This window comes from Anomalospiza imberbis, chromosome 3, assembly GCF_031753505.1.
Source record: "Anomalospiza imberbis isolate Cuckoo-Finch-1a 21T00152 chromosome 3, ASM3175350v1, whole genome shotgun sequence".
Classification (NCBI taxonomy): domain Eukaryota; kingdom Metazoa; phylum Chordata; class Aves; order Passeriformes; family Viduidae; genus Anomalospiza; species Anomalospiza imberbis.
Genome location: NC_089683.1, coordinates 25,571,403 through 25,593,218, shown reverse-complemented (window position 1 = coordinate 25,593,218; position 21,816 = coordinate 25,571,403). Strand labels below are relative to the sequence as shown.

At 38.6% G+C, this 21,816-nt stretch overlaps 1 protein-coding gene and 1 long non-coding RNA gene across 4 annotated transcripts in view; one reads left to right on the top strand and one right to left on the bottom strand.

The window, feature by feature from the left end:
* RAB23 (RAB23, member RAS oncogene family) overlaps window positions 1-18,564 on the top strand; it is a 35,409-nt gene extending 16,845 nt beyond the window's left edge. The window contains exons 1-7 of one of the 3 annotated variants that reach the window (XM_068183712.1): window positions 4,143-4,265; window positions 6,423-6,624; window positions 7,409-7,494; window positions 12,658-12,814; window positions 14,256-14,338; window positions 15,612-15,704; window positions 16,544-18,564. In XM_068183712.1, the coding sequence (XP_068039813.1) occupies window positions 6,470-6,624; window positions 7,409-7,494; window positions 12,658-12,814; window positions 14,256-14,338; window positions 15,612-15,704; window positions 16,544-16,683 (714 nt within the window). In that variant the 5' untranslated portion in view covers window positions 4,143-4,265; window positions 6,423-6,469 and the 3' untranslated portion in view covers window positions 16,684-18,564. Of the gene's footprint in view, window positions 1-4,142; window positions 4,270-6,422; window positions 6,625-7,408; window positions 7,495-12,657; window positions 12,815-14,255; window positions 14,339-15,611; window positions 15,705-16,543 lie in introns of those variants that run through there. The other 2 variants (XM_068183713.1, XM_068183714.1) reach the window with 2 other exon arrangements.
* LOC137470418 (uncharacterized) lies at window positions 12,676-14,299 on the bottom strand. The gene is made up of 2 exons (XR_010997043.1): window positions 14,234-14,299; window positions 12,676-14,100 (listed from the first exon to the last, which is right to left on the bottom strand). It is a non-coding gene; the product is annotated as an uncharacterized lncRNA (long non-coding RNA).
* Window positions 18,565-21,816: the final 3,252 nt, after the last annotated feature.

Here is a 21,816-nt window from a genome sequence, read left to right as displayed (position 1 = left end):
TGGTCAGTCTTGGACACGGTGTCTACATGCAAGAAAGGGTTGCTTGTGAGCTATTGTTTTCATTCTTTTGCTGAGACTGTTGGGATTGTTGAAACAGGTGCAAGAAAACTGTCCTAATCTGTAGAAATCTTTTGCAGGGAAACAAATTGTTTTCTGCCGTTACAGGCTTCTGTTTTCATGAAGAGCTGTTAGATTTCTCACGGCTATGTCGGACCAAGTCAGGATTCAGTCTGCAAGGCCTTATACAGGCCTGCTCTTTGCCACCACAAAGTGTTTGCAAGTTCTCTTCACAGGATAGTTGACAAAACAATCCTTTTCCAACTTGAGAACTAAGGACAGCCATTACAGCCTCCGTCCCAAAAAGCATAAACAATGGCAAATTGAAGAGAGCAAACTGAGAGGATGGGACTTCATAACCTGAGGCTGTAATTGGACAATTAACTCCAATATGTAAAGAGACCAAAACTCCTAAAAGTGTGAAGACTCGTGACTGGTTGTCCATGTTGCATCCATCTCAGGTCCATCTTGGGCAAATTCCCAGCCAAGCTCTTGTACTGCCCAAGGTGTATCTTTTAAAGGCCTTTTTATGAATACCTACTTTATTCCTTTAACTCTGTCCAGCCTCTGCTCCAGATCAGCCCCTCTCTAGGCATCACAATCAGAAGGCAAAGCCAATTAGGTGACAAAGAAACAGAGAACGTGCTAAAAACTTACATAATGCAAGGGTGAAAAGGGTGAAGAGTTAAGTTCTCACGCCACAGCCCACTCTTGTCCTCATGTTATATGAGCTGTCTGCCCCCAAGGATGGTAAGACAAGAACAGTGAGCACCATGTACCCCAGCAGTCATCATCTGGTGACCTTCCAACCTCACACAAAGCATGAGGCAGCATCTTGGCAATTCTTTATGCTTACTTGCCCAGCGCTTTGAGTGATAATTTGGAAAACTGAAATCTAGTTCACATTCCTCTTGTGACTGATTTATCTTGTATCTTTTAATCCTCCTGTATATCCTCCCAGTATATTGGTAAAAACACAATTCAGATTACTTGGGCAGAGAGAAGGCTTGACCAAATGATGTTTTAATTAATTAATTCCCACAGCAAATTATTTCCTTATGAAAATTCATTTATTATAAAACATATACACCAACTTCAATACACATAAATTTCCCTCCAAGCTCATCATGTTGTATGAATACAAACACAAACATTCCAAAGAAATCTATAGTTACTAGAAGGCAAATATAAAAAAACACAGCATTATGGAGTAAGCAGCTACTGGGACGTACAAATCAACTTCTTTAACCAAATAACTCATAATCGCTACTCTTTTCACAAGTTATTTAAAACAAGCCTATAAAATTTTAAGGTATAGTACATCATATGTTGAGAACAAAAGAAATGACTATGTAGGCATGGAAAGACTCATCACTACTCTCATGACTGTATATTTATTACTCTATTACTAAATTGTTACTTTTCTATAAATATCTGATTCCTTCACAGGGAACATGAAAATTTTAGCCATTCTTCATTAAAATGCTAAGTAAAATCTCAGAAAACAAGTTGTTGTGTTATTTTTATAGTACAATTAACAACTTTGCATACTTTCGCATTTTGTCAGTTGTTACAGTCTGCACTTTTAGTCCCAAATAATTTTGCCTTAATTAATTTGAGGGTTAGTAAATACATACCCCAACTATCTGGCAAAGCATTTGACTAAACTCCATGCAGCCAAAATATGTTCTCCAGCTCTTCTTGCTCTACTCCATTTCCCAAAAAAATCCATGCTTCAGTTTTCCAAAAAAAGTCCCCCATGTGGCTTTTAAGTCCCTGCTCCAGTAGCTCCAACAAGACAACATAATCCAGCAAGGCCACTTCATCCTCACACCACAGGAGAGGCTCAGCAGTAAGACTGTATGGGGTGTGCTTTGGTCGGGCCACACAGCGTGGGGGGAGAACTGTTTAATTGTGACTTAAAGTTGTTGTCCTCACAGGAATTAACAAACTCCAGGTCCAGATTCCAGTGTTCTAATGAGTAGTTTTAAGGGAATTTCAGAGAAAATTAGATCTTCACTGGAAAAGTGCTGAGGCAGAGTGCAGAAAGGACTTTTATACTGGCAGCCACAAGTGAAGGAGGGAGGGAAGGAGGGAGGGACAGAAGAAGAAAAGAAAAGAGGAAGGAAGGAGTGAAAGAGCTGTAGCCTTATATAAAAATATCAAAGAGTTTATTTTAACATGTTTTTTTACTCAGGTAAAGTATTGGCACTTATTTGTCTGTACTTAAATCAAACACAAGGTTTTGTTTCCAGCAGATTTATTCAGTTTAATTCTGTGAGAATGAAAGGAAAATTCTATAGATTTCGAAGTAAATTCACCTGTTATCCTTGTGATGATTTTCTTGACAGTTATGCCTGAGAGTTTTCTGATTGCTCAAATGCAAAATATCTGGCTTCATTCTTGAAGACCATCTTTTTCTGCCATCTTCATTTCTACTTAAGCAGTTTTACTGATGTTTGTGTAAAGAGGGCAGTAAGAAAGGTTCCATTTTAATAGAACAGGTTCTGTTAGATTTTGTAAAGATACTTACAAAGGTGTCTCGGATAAATGCCCATAACATGGTGTTCCACATTTAAACTGCTTTCCATCAGCAAGTGCCTGCAAAGACAGCCATCGGAATGCAAGACTTATAATGTGGAGAACTAATGCTTCCAAATAAAAGGATACAGAGATGTTGATCACTCAGTACAGTAAATGTGCACCTTCTATCTAATAGAGTATGTTTAAAATAAGGTTATGTCAGTCTTACATAAGACATTAACTTACTTCAACAATAGTTTGGACATGACTCATTGTACACAAAACTGATTTTCCCACCATTACTAATGTGACAATTATGAATTACTCTAGTGCCTGAAAAACTTCTCAAGTAGTACAAACATGGCAACCAGGCAAATAGCCTGCCTAGCTACAGGGATCCACATGCATATGTTCTCTTTTCCTGATTCTGAAGGTGAACCATACCATAGAAGTGTTTACAATGTAGGCATTAGGTGAGATGAATCCCAGCCACATCCCCAACATCCCCCATTATGAAAACAGGGAAGTATAATAAGGCACACGTCCAATATATTACTTTTGTATTAGGCAGGTATCAAATTTCTCTTAATGCGAGGGCTCTCCATGGTCTTTAGGAACAGAGAAGCCCTGGCATCAGACAGACTCTGAGACTATGAGCATTAACAAAATGAACATATAAATTTAAAAACAGAAACCATGCATAAAATCTTACGATTCCTTTGGGATGTAACTGCACAATGTTCTAATCCAAGAAGTATTTATTTAGGGACCTAACTGATGCTAGAACCAAGCTGTTGCCTTGGGAAGCACAGGACAGGCATAGAGAACTCTCTGTTGTGGCAGGCAGACTTCATCAGCCACACTTGGCAATATCTGAGTGTTACTTGGCCACCTTTGAGTAGCAGGAGGGACGGGGGCACTAAGAGCAACCAGCCCAGCCAGGGACGTGCTCTGCAGTATGGAAAGGGGATTTAAGGCAGTGGACTTCTTTCAGCAGTTTAACTTAGAAAACCAACCAGCCAAAAAACGAAAAAAAGGGGTTAAGAAAGGTTAAATTTTCAGATTTTAAGACTACCACGTCTATAGTTATGCCAAAACTTATCTTGTTTAACATATAGCCTGGGAGCTAGCAGACCACGTACCACGGTGATGGGCACATCTCGGTTAAAAAAATAAATGAGTGCTACACACAGGAAGGCAGCTGCCTTCCGTGGTAGCCTAAGGAAAACCCGTGACTGATCACACGGGTTTGTTTTCCATGGAGGATGAGGTGAGAACTGCCGACACACAGAGAGTGGACCAGGGATAAAGGCATCCGTCGGCAAGGAAAAGATCACCTTTGTCCGGATCTTTCCTCAGGAACCCAGACGAAAACGCCTCAAAAGCAACTTCTCCCTCGCCTCAAGCCCGACTTGCGCGCACAACGACCGCAGCCCGCCCCCGGGAGCGGCCCCCGGGCCCCCTCGGAGCGGGGCCCGCCGCGGGGGCGGGGGCAGCGGGCAGGCGCCTCCCCGCGCGGCGCCCCCGCTCCTGACGGCGCTTCCGGGCGGGGCAGCCGGGATGTGCGTCCGGGTTGGGTCGGCCCCAGCGAGCGGTCTCCTCTCGCCTTTCCTCCGTCTGCTCTTCCCTGCGCCCCTCCACCGCCGTGCCCTCGGAGGGAGGGCCGCCCGCCCGCTCCGTGAGGGGTTGGTGAGAGGGGCCGCGGCCGGGCGGGGATCGGAGCCGGGGCGCCCCGGGCTGGCGGGAGCGGGGCCGGGGCCGCCGAGCCTCGCCCTCGGCATGGCCCCTCGGGCAGGGCCGGGAGGTACCGGTGGGATGGATCCCTGTGCGGAGACCCGTGGGTGGCTGCCTCTGTTCTCGTCCAAAATGGCCATCCGGCTTGCCGGTGCTAACGGGGCTTGCCGAGCTCCGGGTAGCCGGGTGCAGGCTAATGCAGGCAGGAAACATCATCTGCCTGAGCGAGCCGAGCGAAGGGATCGGGTAGCCGCGCTCTGCCAGCACGGCTGCGAGTGTGGTGATGGGCAGAGCCTTTAAAACGGGAGTATGTCCCCCTCCTGCTAAAGGAGCGTGATCTGGTTCTTGGGAGGAAGCTTGCAGCTGCAAAATATTACTGTGATGATATCCCGGCACGGCAAAATGTGGCGTAAACTTAGCTTTTATCAGGTGGGCAGTGGTGAAGTTGTAGCAAGTCCGAGGGAGTCAAGTGAGACTTGAAAGCCTTGGAACAACTGGTTAAGGGAGCAGGAACACAAGCAGTGTTCTCTTCTGGCCTTCCAATCACAGGGAATGAAATAGGAAGAGCCTGGTGTTACAGGCAGAATTTTGGTTTTTTGGTGGTGAGTCAGTCTACATAACAACCATGCTTGCTGGCGGTAGATGGGGTAGATCTGTTTTGAAGGAGGAAACTACTTTTACAGTAGTTAGTAGGACTCATTGAAGTAGTTTTAGACTAGATGTGAAGGGGAAAAGGGATAAAACCAAGCTCTCTAGAGAAAAGTTTGGGGGAGGCATGCATTTGCGGGATGGAGGTTCAGAGCGTGGTGGAGAATAGGTTTAAATCCATCTGGCAGCTGGTTGCTAGTGGTGTTCCCCAGGGCTCAGTGTTTGTGCCAGTCCTGTTTCATAACTTTACCAGTGATCTTGATGAAGCCACCATGTGCACCCTCAGTCAGTTTGCAGGTGACACCAAGTTGGGTGGGAGTGTTGGTCTGCTGAAGGGCAGGAAGGCTCTGCAGTGTCATCTGGACAGGTTGGATTGATGGTCCAAGGCCAATTGTGAGATGAAACAAGGCCAAGTGCCAGCTGCTACACTTGGGTCACAACAGCTCTATGCAGAGCTACAGACTGGGGACAAAGCAGCTGGAATGGGGCCCAGTGGGAAAGGACCTGGCGGTGCTGGTCAACAGCAGCTGAACATGAGCCAATGTGTGCCCAGGTGGCCAAGAAGGCCAATGACACCCTGGCCTGTATGAGCAGTAGTGTGGCCAGCAGGACCAGGGCAGTGATTGTCCCCCTGTACTCAGCACTGCTGAGGCCACACCTCAAAATCCTGTGTGCAGTTCTGGGCCCGTCACTGTAAGAAAGAAATTGAGGGGCTGGAGGGTGTCCAGACAGAGGCAGAGAGGGGAAGGGTCTAGAACACAAGTCCTATGAGAAATGGCTGAGGGAGCTGGGGTCATTTAGCCTGGAGGAAAGGAGGCTCAGGGGAAACGCTATTGCTTTGTACAGCTGCCTGAAAGGAAGTTGTAGCAAGGTGGGGGTTGGTCTCATCTACAAGTAACAAGCAATAGGCAAGAGGAAATGGCCTCAAGTTGTGCCAGGGGAGTTTTAGGTTGGATATTAGAAAAAATTCTTTGCTGAAAGGGTTATCAAGCATTTGAACAGGCTGCCTGGGGCAGTGGGCCAGCATCACCATCCCTGGAGGTATTTAAAAGATGTGTGCACGTGGCACTTAGGGGCATGGTTTAGCACTTTGTAGTGTTGAGTTAATGATTTGACTTGCTGATCTTTGAGGTCTTTTCCAACGTTAACAATTCTGTGATTTTGTAGTTCAGTGCCTCCATTTCTTCCTCATTAAGAAAAAAAGGCACCAAAACTTCAGTGAAATATCTTTGTATTACACCAAATAAATTCTTTTCTACTTCCAATTTTTATAATTTTCAGTTAGTGTCAAACCAAAGCTAGTTACATAACTTGTCTGAGGTCATTTAAGCAATCTGTGACAAAGACAGAAATAAATTGTACTATCTATATATAGCACCCTAATCTGTGTGATTATCTTGCCTCTTGCTTTCTATTCACAGCATTTTTATGAACATAATAGCTATTTACTTTGTTGACAGAATCAGTAGTTCCCTGAATAAACCAGAGAGTCACCTGAGACGCAAACATGTTGGAAGAAGATATGGAGGTGGCCATCAAGGTGGTAGTAGTAGGAAATGGAGCTGTTGGGAAGTCCAGTATGATTCAGCGATATTGCAAGGGGATTTTTACAAAAGACTACAAGAAAACTATTGGTGTAGATTTCCTGGAAAGACAGATCCAGTATGTATTAAACAGATGACATACTATTGATTTTTACCTCTCTCTCTATTTCTTTTTTCTGTTGTAATCCTGAAATTTACAAAGGCTTGGAAAACAAGGCCTGCTGTTTCTGAAGCACACTAAAAGGAGTTGTTTTCTCTCTTGCACTGTTATATCCCTTATTCTCCATCCAAAATTTAAAATTATAAACAAAATCTGGAGTATCTGCCATACCAGCCTCTTTGACAAGTTTGCTTTGTATTCTACCACCAGTTGATTATTTTTTAATATTTTTTTGTGATTTCTTGTGAAGAAGTGAAACTGCTTATGATAAAAGAATTACACACATTTATTAGCCAATATAGAAAAAAATGACTGTGAAAAAATTAGTATCTTTATGCAGTATAAGCAGGTAATACACTATTATGTTTGGTAATGTGGAAAGTCTTATGATAATGAGGAGTAATAAAATTCTGTAAATTCTGCAAGCTGATGAAAAGGCAAAAGCACCATTCTTCAGGCACCTAAGTTTTGTTTTGATGTCTATCTTATTTTTCATTGTAGAGGAAGAAGAGGAAAATGTAATACAGATTGTCTGTAAAGAACATATAATGTAGTTGAGGGACTATTGCCATAGTATGTTACGAAGGTGAATGAATATTAGTAATAAGTTACATTATGTTTAAATCCAGTTAAATTTGATTTGGATTACTCTTACAGTGTAGAAGCAGAAGTATTTCCATGACATTTGCTTTGATTTATTCCTGTTACTGTATTGATCACAAAACTGTCTTGTTTATTTCAGAGTTAATGGTGAAGATGTCAGGCTAATGTTATGGGACACTGCAGGTCAAGAGGAATTTGATGCAATAACTAAGGCCTACTATAGAGGTGAAAATACATGTTTATTGTTTGGAAGTTGAGGTTTTCTTGGTCTGCACATCTCTAAAATATTTTCGTATCTTTGTATTAAGAATTTTAGTTATTTCATGTGTGTGCAAAGCATGTTTAGTTCAGCTTTTTCAATTCTTAAATATTTTTTCTCTTTGTGCAAGTTCCTTGTCTTAATTATGTTTGCTTTATGCAGTAGTGCTCTTTAGAAAACATTGAATGAAATGAGACAAATGTCTGCACAGAAACTGGACAGAATGTAGACATTCAAACAATCAGATGCAAATGTATATTTTCCCTCTAAAAGTGTTTCGTTACTTCTGTGAGACACATATTCATAAATATTCCAAAAACTGTGGATGAGGCATATAGCAATTAATCTAAGGGGAGGAAATCCAGCAGTCATCCTAGAAAGACAATTTACAGGGCACAAGAGTTCTTTTGTTAGTACAGTCTGCCTTGAATACGTTAAGAGCAGTAACAAAAGTGTATTTACTTCATAAAATAAACTGTATTATTTGTGTAAAGACAGCCTATCTGTTTAACCAGTTACAAATTGCATACTTAAGCTTTCTTTGCTTATAATTTAACTATGGTTCTGTAAATATTTCTCTTTGGTTTTTTTATGGGAGAGATATGACTTGGCAAAGATTCCACTGTTCGGTTCTTGCAAACTAATTACCTGAGATGGGGGAAAATATACTGCTATAGTATAAAATTACCTCATTTGGAAATAAAATAATGATTATGCCAAGCTGTTTCAGGGTGCTACAGTCTTATGATTGCTTTATGTTTCATAATAAATTTGCTAATAGGTGGGTTTTTTTGGTGATACTTCTTGTTATTGCCTGTGATTGATGATTACTATTTCCTCAGAAAAAGATCTTCTTTTGTCATGTGGATATAAATAATTTACAGCTGACAAGTTGAGCATATGAATTTCAGAAGGTAGTAGTTGATTCTTTTGGAGCTTCCTTTTCACTGTCCTGGCCTTTGGTCCTCTGGTGTGCTTTGCTCTCCCCAGTTGTTTCAAGTCAAAGACTTTTTCTCCTAATTACTGAGACTGATAGGTTAGAATGTGGAGCATTGAGAAGAACTCAGGACTACACCTACTGGCCTCACTTACCACAGGCAACCTGCTGGTTTAAAAACAAAACAAAAAATTTGCATGAATATCTTGAAATCTCGGTCATGACTCATGCCCAGCTTAGTGCTGTTAGATCTCTGCCTTGGAGTTCTTTGCACAGTCAGCCTGTACACACTGTAGCAGTATGATGAGTATACAATAAATAGTTCCAGGTGTCTCATGCAGAGACTGCTCTACACTAGACTTTGACTCATGAAGGACAAGGGAAATTGGAAGAGCCTGGAGTGCAGTTTTGGTCTAGCCTCAGCAATCACACTATTATAGAAGCAAAAAGTCAAGCTTACTTTGGAAATGCCAGGATTTTAGTGCTAATTATTGCTGATAAGGGGAGGACACTACTAAGATAGGTAAGATAGATGCAGGCTGTTAGTTTAAGGCTTGCTTCTCCCACACGTCACTGTCACACTATCATTGCACTAGGGCTTTTGTACTCCCCTGGGACACTGTGCTTTGTCAGTTCTTCAGTGCTCACACATGAATGCTTTAGAGCCTGTCTCTGAGTGTTTCTTGTCCAAGGACCAGATTCATTCAGCCTTGCAGAGAAAGAATTGGAGCTGACAGTGGATTTGTCATGTGATTTCCTATGTGCAGGCAAGTGTGTGCAGCCAGTGTAGCTGCATGCCCACGATCACACAGTGCAAGGAGTCCAGCAGCCTAAATTCAGAGTTGAAGGAAGCACTGTATATATTTAATAATTTCTCTTTTTTGTATTGTCCCATGCATCTTCTCACCAGTTTCTATGTGATTGAAGTCAAATGTTTCTCAAAGCAGTATTTGATCATTTCTTTGTGTATGTATCTTCTTTCTACTACCACTGGTATATCTTGAAGATCCTTGTTAGGTTTTTGATGGGAAACAGACATCTTGCTCATTAGTGTGTTACTCAGTTACTGATTAGTCAAATTGTCAAGATCCTCATTTTGTTGCAAAATAGTTCATTCTTCATAATCAAGCCTTCATAGGATTGCTTTAGTTTGCATTATTTAACCCCTTTTGTCTATAGCAAATATGATAATGGAAGGCCTGCAACACTGCCCTGGTACAGTTCTTTTAGATACTGTTAAGGAGACATTAAATATTGCTGAGCCTGTCAAAGACAGCCAGGACCTACAGAGGTTAGAACATCAGCAGTAAACAAGAATTTCTGTATGATGATACTGGGTTTTGATCTCAGTGTGAGATTGAACAAGTTGCCATCAGTTTTATAGGGAATATGTGCTTTCTATCGTAGCCTGGAAAAGCTAAGGCAAAGTACTGAGTGAAATGAGTAGGGTCAGGTATAAAGCCTTGTGAGAGTCCTCTCTGTGGCAAGGAATTTCCTTACACTTTCTATTACAAAGGCTTTGTACCATTATGAAAGGAAAAAAATGTGGTTGTGTAGTCTATGGGGTAAGATAGTCTGCTGAGGATCTTCGAGACCAATTCAGCTGACAAGCTCATGCTTTACTTGAATTAAGTAGCACTAGTGTCTAATTTTTTTTCTGAATTGCTCTAGGTATAAATATTATGTCAGTGATTCTGCAGGCAGTTGAAACATTTAAAAATATAGAGGAATTATCAATGCATTAATTGCACACAATGTCATTTACTTCAGTACTTTAAAGTAGCTTTATGGAAGAGCTTCTTACAAAAGAGCTTTAATTTAAAATATTCATTGAGAACATCCTGAGCTGTCTTGCTCCTGTTTGATACTATCCTGAGCCGTTGCTGCTGGTGCCTGTTGCTGTACGTAATCTGTTGTATGACAGAGGTGGTGTATGACTCCATTAGCAGTGGGTGACTCAGATAGTAATGTTACTGAATAGTGTCAGTGCCTGCATAAAAAAAGGTGTTTATGTGGCTAAATTCTAAGGTTTGTCCTTTTTTTTCCTCCTTAGAACTCTTAGATGGATATTATAATTTCTTAAATTGTTTATGTTTTCAGTAAAAATAATTAGTATTTAGCAGATTTCTTGAAGATGAATTTGCATATTAAAATCTCTGCCCTGTGGTATCTTCTGTTGAACTCTGTTGCTATAATAACTTCTGCACCATACTGAAGCACACTTCAGAAAGATCACAGTTGATACTGTTTTGCATTGAACCTGAGAGGAAAACTACTTTTGTCTTCTCTTCTTAAATAAGCATCTTACAGAGTTATTGGATTAGTTAAGTCTGATCCTTATGATCCAGTGATTGAAAACTTTGGCAGATGTTTGGAAATGCACAATGACATGAGTGTATAGAATTTGTCTTTGTTGATGACACTTTGTTTTACTGTTTGTTGTAAAAATCTTGAAGGTCCTCAAAAATATTTCAGTTTGATTCCTTATTAAAGCCAGTCATATAATTCCCTTTTGAAATGAATATGGGCAAGCTGAGGTATTTTTACTGTCCTTGGCCACTGCATTCTACCTACACTATATTGAATAAGGTCTGGTGTAGTATGCTACCTTCTCTTTACCTATAATATACAAGGGCTTTTCCTTCTAAACTTACTGTTACCTGTGGTAGCATTCAGAAGGAATGGGTGGAAGGAGAAAGATGAAGTGAAGGTGTCTTAGTTTGGAAACTTCACAAAGGATTTCTTGGTCTTGAAACTGAACAAAGTGATGTTTACAGATGGTGGGAGTAGTTTAATAAATGCTCTCATCTCCATTAAGCTACTTTGTGAGATAACAGGCAAATGCAAACTAACCTGCTTTGGAAAGAATAATGAATTTTACACCTCTGTCACAGGAATTGCATCAGAATAAATGCATACTTTAGAATACAGTATGGACAGTAGGGAAAACAAGAGTTTTTACAACACAAATAATAGGAGAAATTATGGAAGGCTGCATTGCTGCTTTTTTACTGGTAGAGGTTCAGTTGAAGTTCTTAGGGCAGTTCTTATTGTTTTGTATAAAACTGTACCAGAAGAGTCTTAATATGCATGTGGAAGAATTTTAAAGAGCATAGGAAATCTTTTTGAAAATAGACTCTGAACTTGGCTTCTAAAAAGCCAAATAAAAGCAAACCTAGTAAGACAACTTGGGTGCTTTGTGCCAGAGAAATAAAAATATAAACAGAATACAGGAGTTGGGGATACTTCATGAAACTCAGAGATAAAATTCATACTGATGAAAAATGTTTCATGCTATATGATATTAATGTGTGATGTTCACCACAAGATTATACTAGAGTCTCAAAAACACTTTCATACTTTCTTACTAAATAACTAGTATATTGAAGGCATATAAATAATGAAGTATGCAAAGAAAAGCAGTCTCTGAAGAATTAACAAAAGGCTACTGGACAGTCAAAAGACCACACACTAATATTTCAGCTGTGGAGCTACCTTCTCAGTATCCATGGAGTTTAACTATTGTTTATTTACAAAACTGTAACAAAAGATTTTGTAAAATTTATTGTAGTGCTCTGATAGTCTAATAATTCTATCTGATAGTATTAATTAGAAACACACTTATTTTCCCTAAAAAAGCTACTAACAATTTACTTGAAATAATCACTTCATCTGAAAACTTTTTAAAAGTTTTCTGCTTTTCAGAATCCAAATTACTGTACCACAAAGAATAACGTGAAATGTGCTTTACAGATGCTGCATACAGGAAAAAATTTGCCTTCTGGCCCCCATTAATCTGTCTGTAAAACAGCAATAAATGAACGTCCCCTTTCCTTTTTCCAGCCTTTCCAGATCTCTTCCTGTTCATTTCCCCTGCATGCATTCAATATGCTGGAATTAGCTTGAAAGGTAACAGACCCATTTGGGATGAATATCTAGGCTTGGTTCCAATGTGTACGTTACTTGGATACAGCCATCATGAAGATGGCTGTAAAGATCAAAATAATATGGCAATGAATTTTCATTTAGGGAATCTATGACCAGTGGTTTACAAGCTGGTGGTAAAAATGCATGTTCATGGAAAAGACTTAAAAAATCCCTCATATTTTAAATACATTACAATTTATTTTTTCTATTGTTTATTGGCTAATCTATGTGTGTTTGTATTTGTAATTTATTTGTATATTTCTAGGAGCCCAGGCTTGTGTTCTTGTGTTTTCTACAACTGACAGAGAGTCCTTCAAAGCAATCCCTACCTGGAAGCAAAAAGTTGTGACTGAAGTTGGAGACATTCCCACAGTTCTTGTGCAGAATAAGATTGATCTTCTTGATGACTCTTGCATAAAGAAGTAGGAGTTCTATTGTACTACTTTTAAAGATTAATAGGTGCCTCCTGTATACAGAAGTTTTAAAAAAAGAAGTCTGTGGGAGTTTCTGGTGAAGACTTAGAGTATCTGGGTTGTCCCACCTGTGTCCTGCATCTAGACATGCCCTAGAGGCAGATGTTGCTGCATGAGTGTAGATACTTGGGCAGATGTGCTGCAAAGCTAGGAGCTTTCTGTTTATTTCATGCTGCATCCTGAAGCCAAAAGTAATAGAGGAAAGACATGAAAAGTTTGGTTCTGGCATAAACTGATTCACACCCTTTTTTTTTTTCCCTAAAAATCTAAAACTATAGATTTTCTCTCCTGTTAAAATTTAGTTACTTTTAAACTCTGCTGTGCACCACTGAAGGCACATTGTCTGTTTGGCTAGTGAATGCTTGCTAATATTCTTTGCTTTCTTTAATTTGATTTTTATTATTCATTTTTATCAAAACATTGTGACTCTATAGAAATAAGTATCTGGTAATACTCTCAAACTGCATGGTGCTGAATCTTCCTTGCTGTGTTTTTCTTTACAGATTTTATTGTCAATTCGTTCTGCCCTTGTGTATGTAACCAATTTCATTCTTGTCGTAAAATCAGCTTAACAAATATGTTTATTTACCACAGCATTTCATGTAGAAATTAGTGCATGATCAAGTTGATCATTCTCCACTTCTTCAATTTCTGTCATCTTCCTGAGAGATTTAAATTATTTCTTCTTTTTTTGTTGTTTCCTGCACTGGCTTTCTTTGTTGTCTGTTTGCTATCATTGATGGCATAAATCAGCTTCTACTTCTTCTGCAAAGAATTCTGAGGATTTTTCAAAGGAAAAGCAAAATTGCATTTGAACTCCTCCTTTATTCATGGTATGTCACTTAGGTTTGGTTCTCAGAATACTCTGTCTGCCTCAGTAACATAATCTTTCTGATTATTTGATTTTCCTTAGGGAAGTATTCATAAGTTTCTTAAACCTTAACATAAGTTCTTTTTCACTTCACAGAAAAAGTAATTCTTGATTTCATCTGTGCACTCATCTGATTGCATAGCATACTGCTACTTTAAGATATACTTAAGGTTTAATTTTTGTTGTTGTTTAGAGTTTGCAGTGATAGTGCTGTTAATTACAGCCTCCTTCCTTTTGGTTTCACCCACACACTTCTTCAAACCCCTGGGAAGTTTTATTTAATGAAGTTAAAAAATATTGGAAAGAATTCCTTTGAGTCATAAAGAAACTGAATGTAAAATACCTTCTTTTTATAGCGGAGATGCTGTAAAGAAATTAAAGATTAGGTATTTTTTGACTGTCTTGAATTTCTCAACCCACTTTGCCATGTTTAACTTTAGGCAAAGCATTTTGTTTATAAGAATAAATATTGACAAGTGAACCAAATAAGGACTTACAAAGCCCACTTGTGTTGTGCAGTGAGGAGGCGGAAGCGCTGGCAAAGAAGCTGAAGGTGAGGTTCTACCGAGCGTCGGTGAAGGAAGACCTGAACGTGAGCGAAGGTAGGCGCTGCCGCAGGGAGGCCGTGTCCTGCCGCTGCTCCGTGGCCCGAGCGTCCCCTGGGCTGGAGCCAGCTGGTACTTACACATCCTTGCATGCTGGTGGCAGCCCTCTCTATGTTCCATTGCAGCACATCTTAAACACAGCTAAAATTACCTGATACCAGCGGGTTAGGCCCATTTCTTCATGCACATCTTCCTCTTCCACAAACACACGGCTGCGATGTTCACAAGTGCCAGCGTGTTAGGGCTCTTTAGTCCTAATGACTGTCAGTAAGCATGAGCTTTTAAAACAAATACACGTAGAAGAAGCTGAATTATTGCAACATAAATATTGTTGAACAGATTATTTTGTAATTGTTAATAGTTAATAAATAATTGATAGAATTTTATAGAATTATTTTATATTTTAGTCATATTTAAATAAAGTACATTAAAAGATTGCATCCTTGCAGTGTTTTTTCTACTGGTGATATTTGATTAGTTCCTAAGTACCACTTTTAATGTACTTAATTTCATAAGAGCAGTTTTAAAATTTTGAGTCTCTGTCTTTTGTGGGCTGGGTTTGAATAATCATGTCCTATACTCCCTAATTATATATTCTTGTTTAATTAGCAAAAAATTAAGAGTAAACTCCCTGTTTCTTCTCTATTAATATCATTCACCTTGGGAAAAATCTGCAAGAGAAAATGTAAAACTCTTCGTATCATTTTTAAATGAGTTGAATTACAAATGTAAATAATCATAACACATCTAGGTTCTGAAAATTCTTCTTTAGTTGTATATTTTTTCAGATTCCTAGGTCAGCTTTATATAAGCCAATGGAAAGGAGGGTAGCATTAGTTAATTACAAAAACCTTGTTGCTAAGTTTTATTAATGGACTTCTTTTACATGACTACTGTTTTTCTAAGGCTTCTTGCAAAATATATATATATATTAAATTCCTACATAATTGTAACATGTTCCAAGTTGCATTAATTGAAACATTTGGCAATATGTATGTGACAGTTTTTGTTTTGGTTTTTTTTTTTTATAAGAGCATTGAGATATTTCTGTACAACACTTCAGTACTGAAAACTGTAAGAGCTGGGCCAATACTGGAGTGACCTGGATTCTGCCTAGGCACACAGGCTTGCCCAGAATCACTCACCAGGTTGTGCTAAACTTGGAGTGTGAAATGCACTTCTGTCACCATGCAGAATTTTGATATAATGGCATTATGATGATGATTTTAAGCATTCTGTGATATACCTTTTTTCTTTTTTAACTTTCCAGTTTTTAAGTATTTGGCTGATAAATATCTTCAAAAGCTCAAGCAACAAACAGCAGAAGATTCAGAAGTAGTACATACAAGCAGTAACAAGATTGGTATGTATACTCTAATAAAAAAAAACCCTAGAAACAGTATTTTGTGCCATCAAAGCTTATGGTCTCATCTGTTTCCTTATGGAATTAATACAAGGTGAATCAGAGTCAATTATTATCTCCCCATCTTAGAATATCATCTCTTTCTGTAAAATAACTTTGTGACTCTTTAAAATTACAAGATGGTCAAACTGATGCACAAAGGTTTCTAGCTAATGCTTGGCAAGTGTCCTTTTACTAAATGCATTTAAGAAGATTGTGCAAGGATTTGAAAAGGATGCTTGTTGGGATTTTTTAATGTAATTAGCATTACATAGCATTGCTCATCTTAGTGCGGGCTTTCAAGACTCATGGGGAAAGAATCTGGCATGTAATCAGAAGGTGTTTGTAAGTTAACCTTCTGTAAGGAAACACTGAACTTCTGTAGTTCTTCTTTAAAGCATTTCTGAGTCAGGTAATTTATTTTCCTTAAAGCACTCTGTTTTTATTCAGGGCTTTTACTTACCTTTATATCAACAAAGTTTCTGAATTTTAAATCACCATGTTTTTCTTCTATTACTCAACTAACCACAACTTTGTGTAGTTAGTAACATACACAGGTGATGCATATGCTGCCTCTCAATTACACAGATGCATACTAGCTTTAAATACTGCCTGGCTAGTAATTCCAGCTGCCTCTACTTCCAATTTAGCTGCAAAATTGACCCAAAATAGATTTAAAAACTAGTGTATGCATTTGAGGTGCTCTACTATGCCTTAGCAGGTGTTTTGTCTTAAGTGTTACTGTATTATGTTGCAAGCAGTAAACAAACACAAATACTTCTCTTGTCTGAATTCTGCAGGTGTTTTTAATACAGCTGGTGGAAGTCACTCCAACCAGAATTCTAGCACTCTTAATGGTGGAGATGTCATCAACCTTAAACCCAACAAACAGAGGACCAAGAAAAACAGAAGTCCTTTTAGCAACTGCAGTATACTTTAGACCACTTTTGGAGGAAATTAAGCAACTCAGAGAATTGGATGAAGTTGTGCAATTGAATACAGAATAAAGCCAGCTGTAAAGGTATTTTTACTGGTGCTTTAGCAAATCTTGTGCCTCCTAGACAGAGGGTGGATTTCGATGAACTTGCTGATGCCGTGGGTTTGTTGTGTGGCCTGAGACACCTGGTGGCGACACACAGAACCGTGGCTGCTCGTGCACTTTGTACAGATTAGGTGAGCTTTTCCTTTTTCAAGGAATTACTTACAGAGCTATGAACTAGGTATTGCTGAATTGCAAAGCACATTTAATGTAAGGATAATACTTACATGTATAGGTACGGACAGTAACTCTATGGCCCAAGGTAATGTAGCAACCTTGCAATTAAATTTCAGAGAAAATATTAGAATTGTTTAGTCAGGACACAACCACGATAAGTGAAGAGCAAAAAAACACTACTTTGTTTTATGCCTGACCATATTAATGTTCTGCCAGGACTCTGGCAGTCCTGTGGGTGCAAGATCCTTGCATTATATATATGTGTGCTAAGGTATATGTGTAAACATTTGGGATGAATATCTAGGCTTGGTTCCAATGTGTATGTTACTTGGATATCAGCTAATGATCATCAAATGGCATCTTCCAATTGTCCTTTAAAAATGTTGCATTTCAGATGAGGCTTTCCAAGCTGCCACTGTGTATGTTTAACTTGCTATATTTCGGGCCTAAAAGCTTAGGTTTAAAAACGTGTGGTGCCAAAAATGCTCCTTTTTACCTAATGCTAAGCTACAGATGTTTTGTAAGTTTGTTTTTCTCAGTCTTAACAGGTTGAACAAATAAGACTAATAGATGTTCAGAAGGAACATATAATCATATTCTTGTTCAAATCTGATTGTTGTATCCTGTGTCTTGTTATGAAAAAGGAATTTTCAAAGTGATGTTACACAGTATTTACCTTATTTGAAGTTTTTTCATAGATACCATAAACTAAGTTACAGGGATTCAAAAAATTGCAGCTGATTATATTACGGAGACATTCTTGAATGTCGTCTCAGATTTAAAATTAAGGAAATCTAATTCTGCAAGATCAGAGACATGGCAAAAAATTTTCAAAGTGCTTCAGTAATTTTACAGAACCGATTTAGATGTTTAGGAGCCTGAATCTAACTTCAAGGTTATTTGGGCTAAGGCTCCTAAATCACTAAGGTGCTTTTAAAAATGCTAAGCAAGATACCTTTTATTTAGCAAAAACAAACACTTTATAATCCTCTTCAAGAGCATGCATGCCTTTTAAAAACTATCCATTTTGTTTACATGTTTTTGTATGGTATGGTATAATTTTAACTTTATAAGATTTCTACAAGTCTGCCAGTGACAAATGCAAAATCTGCTGCTTAAAAAGATCGGAGTTTTAATAGTTTTATAAATGGTGTATAAGAATGAAAATTGGTTGAGTCATCCTGTATATTTTTGAAGGAAGGACTTTTCACTATGTGAATTCATGTAGAAAGCTTGACTGACTTTGTTTCTAAGTCAATGAGTATGAAAACTGAAATGTATTCTTATTCCCACTGTCTGCAGGGAGACAAGTGAGTGGCAAGTTATGCACAAACACTAAAGATCTCTGAACTCTGTATTTTATGTTTACTGTATTAGGCTTTCTGCCGAGTACTGCAGTTTCTTTGACAAACTGTTAGAGCTGTCCTGTTACTGGCAAGGAGCACTCCATCCTCTTTGGTCTTGCAACAAAACCATGTGTTCTTCACTGTAATGTTTCCTGTATTTTCTCTTGGATAAAGGCCTCTATTTTTTAACAAGTGGATTCAATCACTGTATGTATAAATGGAGTCAAGTCTTTTTTGTCTTAGCAGTTTAAGAAATAAGGTACTTGGGATAAGATGATTGAACATCATGGGGCCACCTCACAGCTTAGGGGAGAGTGTATGCATGAAGAATTTTGACAACTGGTTTTAATATGGAAACTTTTATGTTTCACTGACTGTCTACAAGTTTCATGGGGTTTTATTAATTTTTCATGAAAAGCAAACAAAACCACAAAGTATTTGAAACATCTTTTTTTGCCTTGTTTGACTTTTTACAGCATACTGAAAAGTATTATACATAATGACAATTTGTACTATTTTATGTTATACTGTAACACACTGTACAGTTGGTATAGGCTGTTTGTATTTACAGTATGTCACTAAACTACTGCTTTTAATGACTTAGCAGTTGTTTCATAGGTGAAGACTTGACAGATTTGATAAATTTAAGGTATGTTGAAATGTAGTGCATATACTTTAATGTAGGAAGAGTTACTTGCAGCATTGGGTAACAATGAGTTTTCATTTTACTCCCCACCTAAATCTAAAGTGGATCTTTTATGTTGAGACCTTGCAGTGCTTGTTCTCTAATATGACTGTGATGGAAACTGCTCAAATTAGCATCTTTCTGGAAGTGCCCTGCACGTATGCTGCTTGAAAATTTTGATTCTTCATTCTGGGGTTAGTGTGTAGATGTAAACCAGATGACTTGCATATTGCAGGAACCCTTAGGTATTGACATCACTCTTCAGCGGCACTAACATTTGCCTTTTAGAAGAAGACACATGCCTAAATGTTTTAGCACTTGTGTTCTCCCTCATGAATAACTTTTATTACAAACATTACTTCATTCTCCACTCAAAGTGTACTCGTTAAAATATCATATGTTTTAGTTAGCAAAACCTACAGGTGCAGGGCTGGTAATAAAAATGCTCTTCTCTTTGCATCCCTGGGACTGCATTGTGGGTGAGAATGTAGCTCTATTACGTCCATGGTACCCCGGATTAAGAGCAAGAGATTCTTGTGCCACAAGACACAAAATTCATTGCACTCCTGTATATTGTTTTTATATCTTGAATAGCTCATTGGCTGTATTATCTGGATCTTGCCACAAGTTTTTGCCCTTGGCTGATAAAGCTACCACTAGCAGGAAACTGCAGTGATTGTTAATGTCTTAGTGAAATAGGGATTCACTAAAGAGTATGACACTACAGCTTTGTCACTTCTGTGTTGTATCCATTCAGTGAATGGGTGTTCTCCCCGTACGTGGGGCATCATTAGATGCAAAGCAGTAGTGCTAGGGATGTATTTCCAACTGGAAATAGCAAATCTCAAAGTTGTATGACTGATCACACGAATTTTTGTGCTTGTCTGTGTGTGGTTAATTAAAAAAAAAAAAACTTTAAATATTACACTTAAGACAATTTTGAAACTTTCTTATTTTCCGTGTTTCTTAAGGCAACACTGTGGTAGTCAAAATGCCTGAATTACCACACTGTCAGTCTGATTTCCTGTTTAATTTTTATGCTTCAGTAAAATATATCTTTTTATTTTCTGCATTATTGGGCTGCAGCACATCTGACATGAAGTTTTCCTTCGCATCATTTCTGTAGAGGTGGGATAATCTAAAGAGCATTGAGCAGCTGAACACACAGCACTCTGGGGGGTTATGTGGGGTACATGCACAAGACTCAGCAAGCCTGCCCTTGAAGCTTCATGCACCCTTCAGGCTGAGAGCTCCAGGTGTTAACAGGTGAATGATCTGCCCTTCTCTGTGGGAGTTCATCATGCAGCAAGCCAACACACATGCTGCTGCATTCCAGTGACACTACCTGAGCCCCTGCTGCTTTTCTAAGTGTAGTCATAGACCTTTGGTTGAAGTTCCAGTACCTGAACACCAATTGTACCAAAATTAGAGTACAAGGATGGTCCAGCAAGCTCAAATTCATCAAAACGACCTTGCCATCTTTTTGTAGGAAGAAAAAGTTGTGCAGGTCTTCTTTCTAATGCACAAATAGTATTGAGAGAAGAAAATAATTCTCTGTTAAATATGGTATCCAAGCAGATAATCAAAATTATAGAATGAAAAACACAGCAATGCTTAGATTTAAGATGAAAGGTGCTATAATGGAATAAGAGAAACCTGCTAATGTTCCGTGTTGAAGTGTTCTATGAGTTATCTCAACGCCAGGTGAGTCCCTAGTACTGAACTGAGCTCATTCTCAGGTTTCTTGTAGAAGGGTAATACTGATAAATAGTTTGTCAGTTCTGCCAAACTCACTAAAGTTGATAAGAAAAATTTAAAATTACTGTGGACCCGGAGAAACACCACTCTCAGTGAGGATTAAGATGCATTGTTACTAATGGCTTAAATGTAACTGGCTAGAAGAGGAAAAGTACATACCTGGTTTTATCACCATCATGATCTCAAGTAAATGCAACAGATTTGTAAAAAGAAAGTCAACATACCATAAATCCTCAATCAGAAGAATCAGTGTTTAAAATTGAGTAGCTTGTGTATGCTGTTCTGTAAAATCCCTACAAATTAATTCTGCTGTTCTCTTGTAAGTGACACTAGTTGCATCGTGCAACTTAAAACATTTGTTTATTTATTGTTGGGTCTGATATAAGTCACTAGTTTTGTGGTTATATTAAATTGTCAATATATTAAATTTCAAAAATTGCTGTAACTACAAGCTGTGCAACCTCAATCTGATTGAGAAACGTGTGCTTGATTCTTGGGTGTGTGTTGCCGACAGCTTGGATCCAAGGCACCACATGAGAGCACTGAAAGGAACAAGCATGGATGCCCTAGACAAATAGAAATGGTGTTTCTTAGCTCTTGCCTCTGATTTCTTTACCATGTGGTTGAAATACAAAATAGGGATTCTTTCCTTCTCTTTCTGGTCATTTTGCTTTTTATGATTGGTCTGGCCAATACAGTGACAAGGTTTAAGATTGTAGACATTGGAAGTGGCATTAAAGTATTATTAATATATCAAAGATGCCTGGTACATTTTCTGAATATAAACAGGTAAATAGTCACTAGTGCTTGTTAGTTGGGGGTTTTGCAGTGTTTTGGTATTTTTTCTTCTTTTGGTAAAACACAAACCAGCATTTGTGTCTGCCTCTTTACGCAGGTATCTGAAGAATATCAGAAGTGACATACTTCTGCTTCTTCTTGCATGCAGTTTTGAACACAGAAAATCAATGTGTTTGCTTAACACCCTGCTAAGGATTAATTGGCAGTGTTTTAGGCTCATTCCAGAGGCATTAGACTAGATGACCTTCATCAGTCCCTTCTAACCCACCT